At 50.8% G+C, this 2,999-nt stretch overlaps 1 protein-coding gene across 1 annotated transcript; it reads right to left on the bottom strand.

Moving 5' to 3' along the window:
- Positions 1–333: 333 nt before the first annotated feature.
- On the bottom strand, positions 334–2,576 carry LOC102470567 (olfactory receptor 2T1-like). Its single transcript, XM_027767060.1, is given in 3 exon segments — positions 334–747; positions 749–1,310; positions 2,429–2,576. Coding segments are annotated over 2 exon segments (936 nt in total). The 5' UTR covers positions 1,285–1,310; positions 2,429–2,576; the 3' UTR covers positions 334–347.
- Positions 2,577–2,999: the final 423 nt, after the last annotated feature.

The following is a 2,999-nucleotide window of genomic DNA, read 5'->3' as shown; positions in this document are numbered from 1 at the left end:
TAAATAAATAAATAAATAAATAAATAAATAAATAAAGTTAAATAAAATAATTCTTTAAAGAAAGAAAAAGAAGTAGGAAGGTAGTTCTGATACAGCCCTTACCATTCAAAAGGTCATGTGACTGATTAAATTTCCGAAAGGTTAAAACTCCAGTGAAAATATTCTAAAATTGTTTCTGAGAACCCCCTGGGTATTTATTTTGAATGCATGTGAACAGGGTACGAGAAAAGATACAAGAAAGCGAGAAGACGTGGAGGAACAAGGTTTATATTCACTGTTTCCTCCGCCCAGCTGAATCCCTCGCCGAGAGCGGCCCCACTCCGCGCGGCGTGGGAGGAAGCCCACGGTCAGAAGGCGTCTCCGGACACCCTCCGGGAGCCCATGCACCTGCCCAGGGCCCTCCTCAGGGCCCCAGCCACGTCCTTGTTCCTCAGGCTGTAGATGAGCGGGTTCAGCATGGGCGTGAGGATGGTGTAGAAGGCGGACAGCACCTGGTCGCGGGCCGGCGTGTGGAAGGACTGCGGCAGCAGGTAGGTGTACATGGCGGCGCCGTAGAACAGGGTCACCACGGTCAGGTGCGAGGAGCAGGTGGCGAAGGCCTTCCTCCTGCCGTCGGCCGAGCTCATGCGGTGCACGGTGGCCAGGATGCGCGCGTAGGACGCCAGCACCACGGAGCAGGGCAGCAGCAGCATGAGCACGCAGCAGGCGTACATCACCGTGGAGTAGAGCGCCGTGTCCGCGCAGGCCCTCGCAGATGAAGTGGTCGATCTCGCGCGAGCCGCAGAACGGGAAGCTCATGGTGATCGGGGTGAGCAGGAAGCCGTCCAGCGAGCCCCCGCACCACGAGCCGGCGACGATGGCCCAGCACACGCGGCGGCTCATGAGCACCGGGTAGCGCAGCGGCTGGCAGATGGCCACGTAGCGGTCGTAGGCCATGAGCCCCAGCAGGAAGAACTCGGCGCCCACCAGGGTCAGGTACAGGAAGTGCTGGGCCGTGCAGCCCGCGAAGGAGATGGTCCTCTGGCCCAGCAGGTAGCCCAGCAGCACCTTGGGCACGACGGTGGAGATGTACAGCATGTCGATGGCCGACAGGTGGCTGAGCAGGAAGTACATGGGCGTGTGCAGCCGCCGGTCCGCGCGGATCAGGAAGATCATGACCCCGTTGGCCGTCAGCGCCGCGAAGAAGATGGCGGAGATGACGGCGAAAAGAAGGCCCGAGGTCTCCTTCCTGCCGAACAGCCCCAGGAAGGTGAAGTCTGTCGAGGATGCGTTGTAGCCCGCCATGAACTCCGCGCCGACCTGACCTGCGCCTTCAAGGAAAACGGCATTCCCAAGGAATTAAAAGAACGTATGGATTTTTAAAAATGTTTTTCATTTCATTTTCCTCCATACATTCAATCACATTATTATTTGTCTTACAAAATGGATATTTCGACTGGTGAACATTTCTCCCTAGTACTGTTGTATGGATTAATGAGAAGCAAATTTCCCGAGGTTGGAAGAAAACATTTGCAAATGGTTCTCTTGGTGCTTTGGAACTGATACCTAGCAACTCTCTATTCCATATGCTTTAAATAACATGATAATTTCAGAGAATAATTCGCTATGCTGGACAAGATGACGCGGGCACACGTCGCTGTGACACACTGACACTCATGTCACACAGCCAGCCTCCAGGGTGCCATGTACACCCCACCCTCCGTTCACCCGAGTCGGTGTCAGTATTAAATGCATCTCTCTTACCACCGGCCTCTAGGTTGGACTGGGAATTGAACCAAGGCCTGCCGTTTGGCTCCACCCTGCAGAGCAGTGTCAAGACAGCTTGCCACACAGTGGCTGGCCAAGGACTTCCGCCTTTCTAAAAATGCAAATTATGGTTTTAGTGTTTTCCCTTCAACTCGATGTAAACTGTGGTTCTAAATAAAACATCGAGTTGACGTTAATGACTGCTCTCCCACCTGGAGGGGCCTGGGAAGGGCTGCTCTGAATTCTGCTGGCAGGCTGCACTGCTTTCGTGGGTCAGTATGCATTCAAGTAACCAGAAAACATCCGGCATGATGCTTTGCCTTTTCAGGAGTTTGCTTCTTAAATGATGTAGGAGACATGGAGTAACACAAAATTTAGAATGAGGTGAATGAATTCTTCTGGTCATGACAGTAAGTAATTCTGTGACCCTGGATTCCCTCCCTGAATCTCTGAGCTGCAGTATTTTATTTGTATTAGTTGAACTAATAAAGCATTCAGAACTAACTTAAAAATCAGATATGAAAATTATAGTCATTGGTGAGAACATTTTATAGTATACAAATTAAAATGCTAATATTATGCATGTATACGAATTATTTCAAAGCTTTTCTTAAATGCGTGAGAATTCCCAATGTCTCATTTAAGCAATCCACATACTCAAATGAATTTTCATTGTACATACCTCTTAACTTCAGGTCTGTAAGCCCAGGCACTCTGGGCGAAGCTACCTCAGCAGTTAGGGTGTTTCCGGTGTAGTGGAACCCTCAGGAAAACGCGGTGGCCGGAGCTGAGCCAATGAGGACTTCAGTGTCTTGGAGGGGCAGCAGTGTGCTTGGGCTGCAGATGGCGAGAACATCACTGAGTTATTGCACAGAACGCCAGGGCTTTACTGGGGAAAAGCACCGCTGGCCCTATTTAGTTTTATATTGTACCACTCTAAGAGAAAACAATGCATTTATTTCATTCTGACATTTGCAGATATTTTTCCTCTTTTGTAAGAGGTTCAAGCTGGGTCAGGCAATTCCTCCTCTGTCACTATAGTTTGAAGTTAGAATGCAGTCCTCGCCTGGGCTCTCACGGTCACTAAACTCACCCTTATACCAACTGACATGAATGGGAGAGCTCCAAGCTGCAGCCTTCACGTGCTTCTGCATGGCCGCTGCTGCACCTTCTGCATGGCTGCAGCTGCACCTTCTGCATGGCCGCTGCTTCACCTTCTGTGTGGCTGCTGCTGCACCCTCTGGCTGGCCGGT

Source organism: Tupaia chinensis, unplaced genomic scaffold, assembly GCF_000334495.1.
Source record: "Tupaia chinensis unplaced genomic scaffold, TupChi_1.0 Scaffold143902_1, whole genome shotgun sequence".
NCBI classification, from domain to species: domain Eukaryota; kingdom Metazoa; phylum Chordata; class Mammalia; order Scandentia; family Tupaiidae; genus Tupaia; species Tupaia belangeri.
Note: the sequence above shows the minus strand (reverse complement) of the source record. Positions and strands in the feature narration are given on the sequence as shown.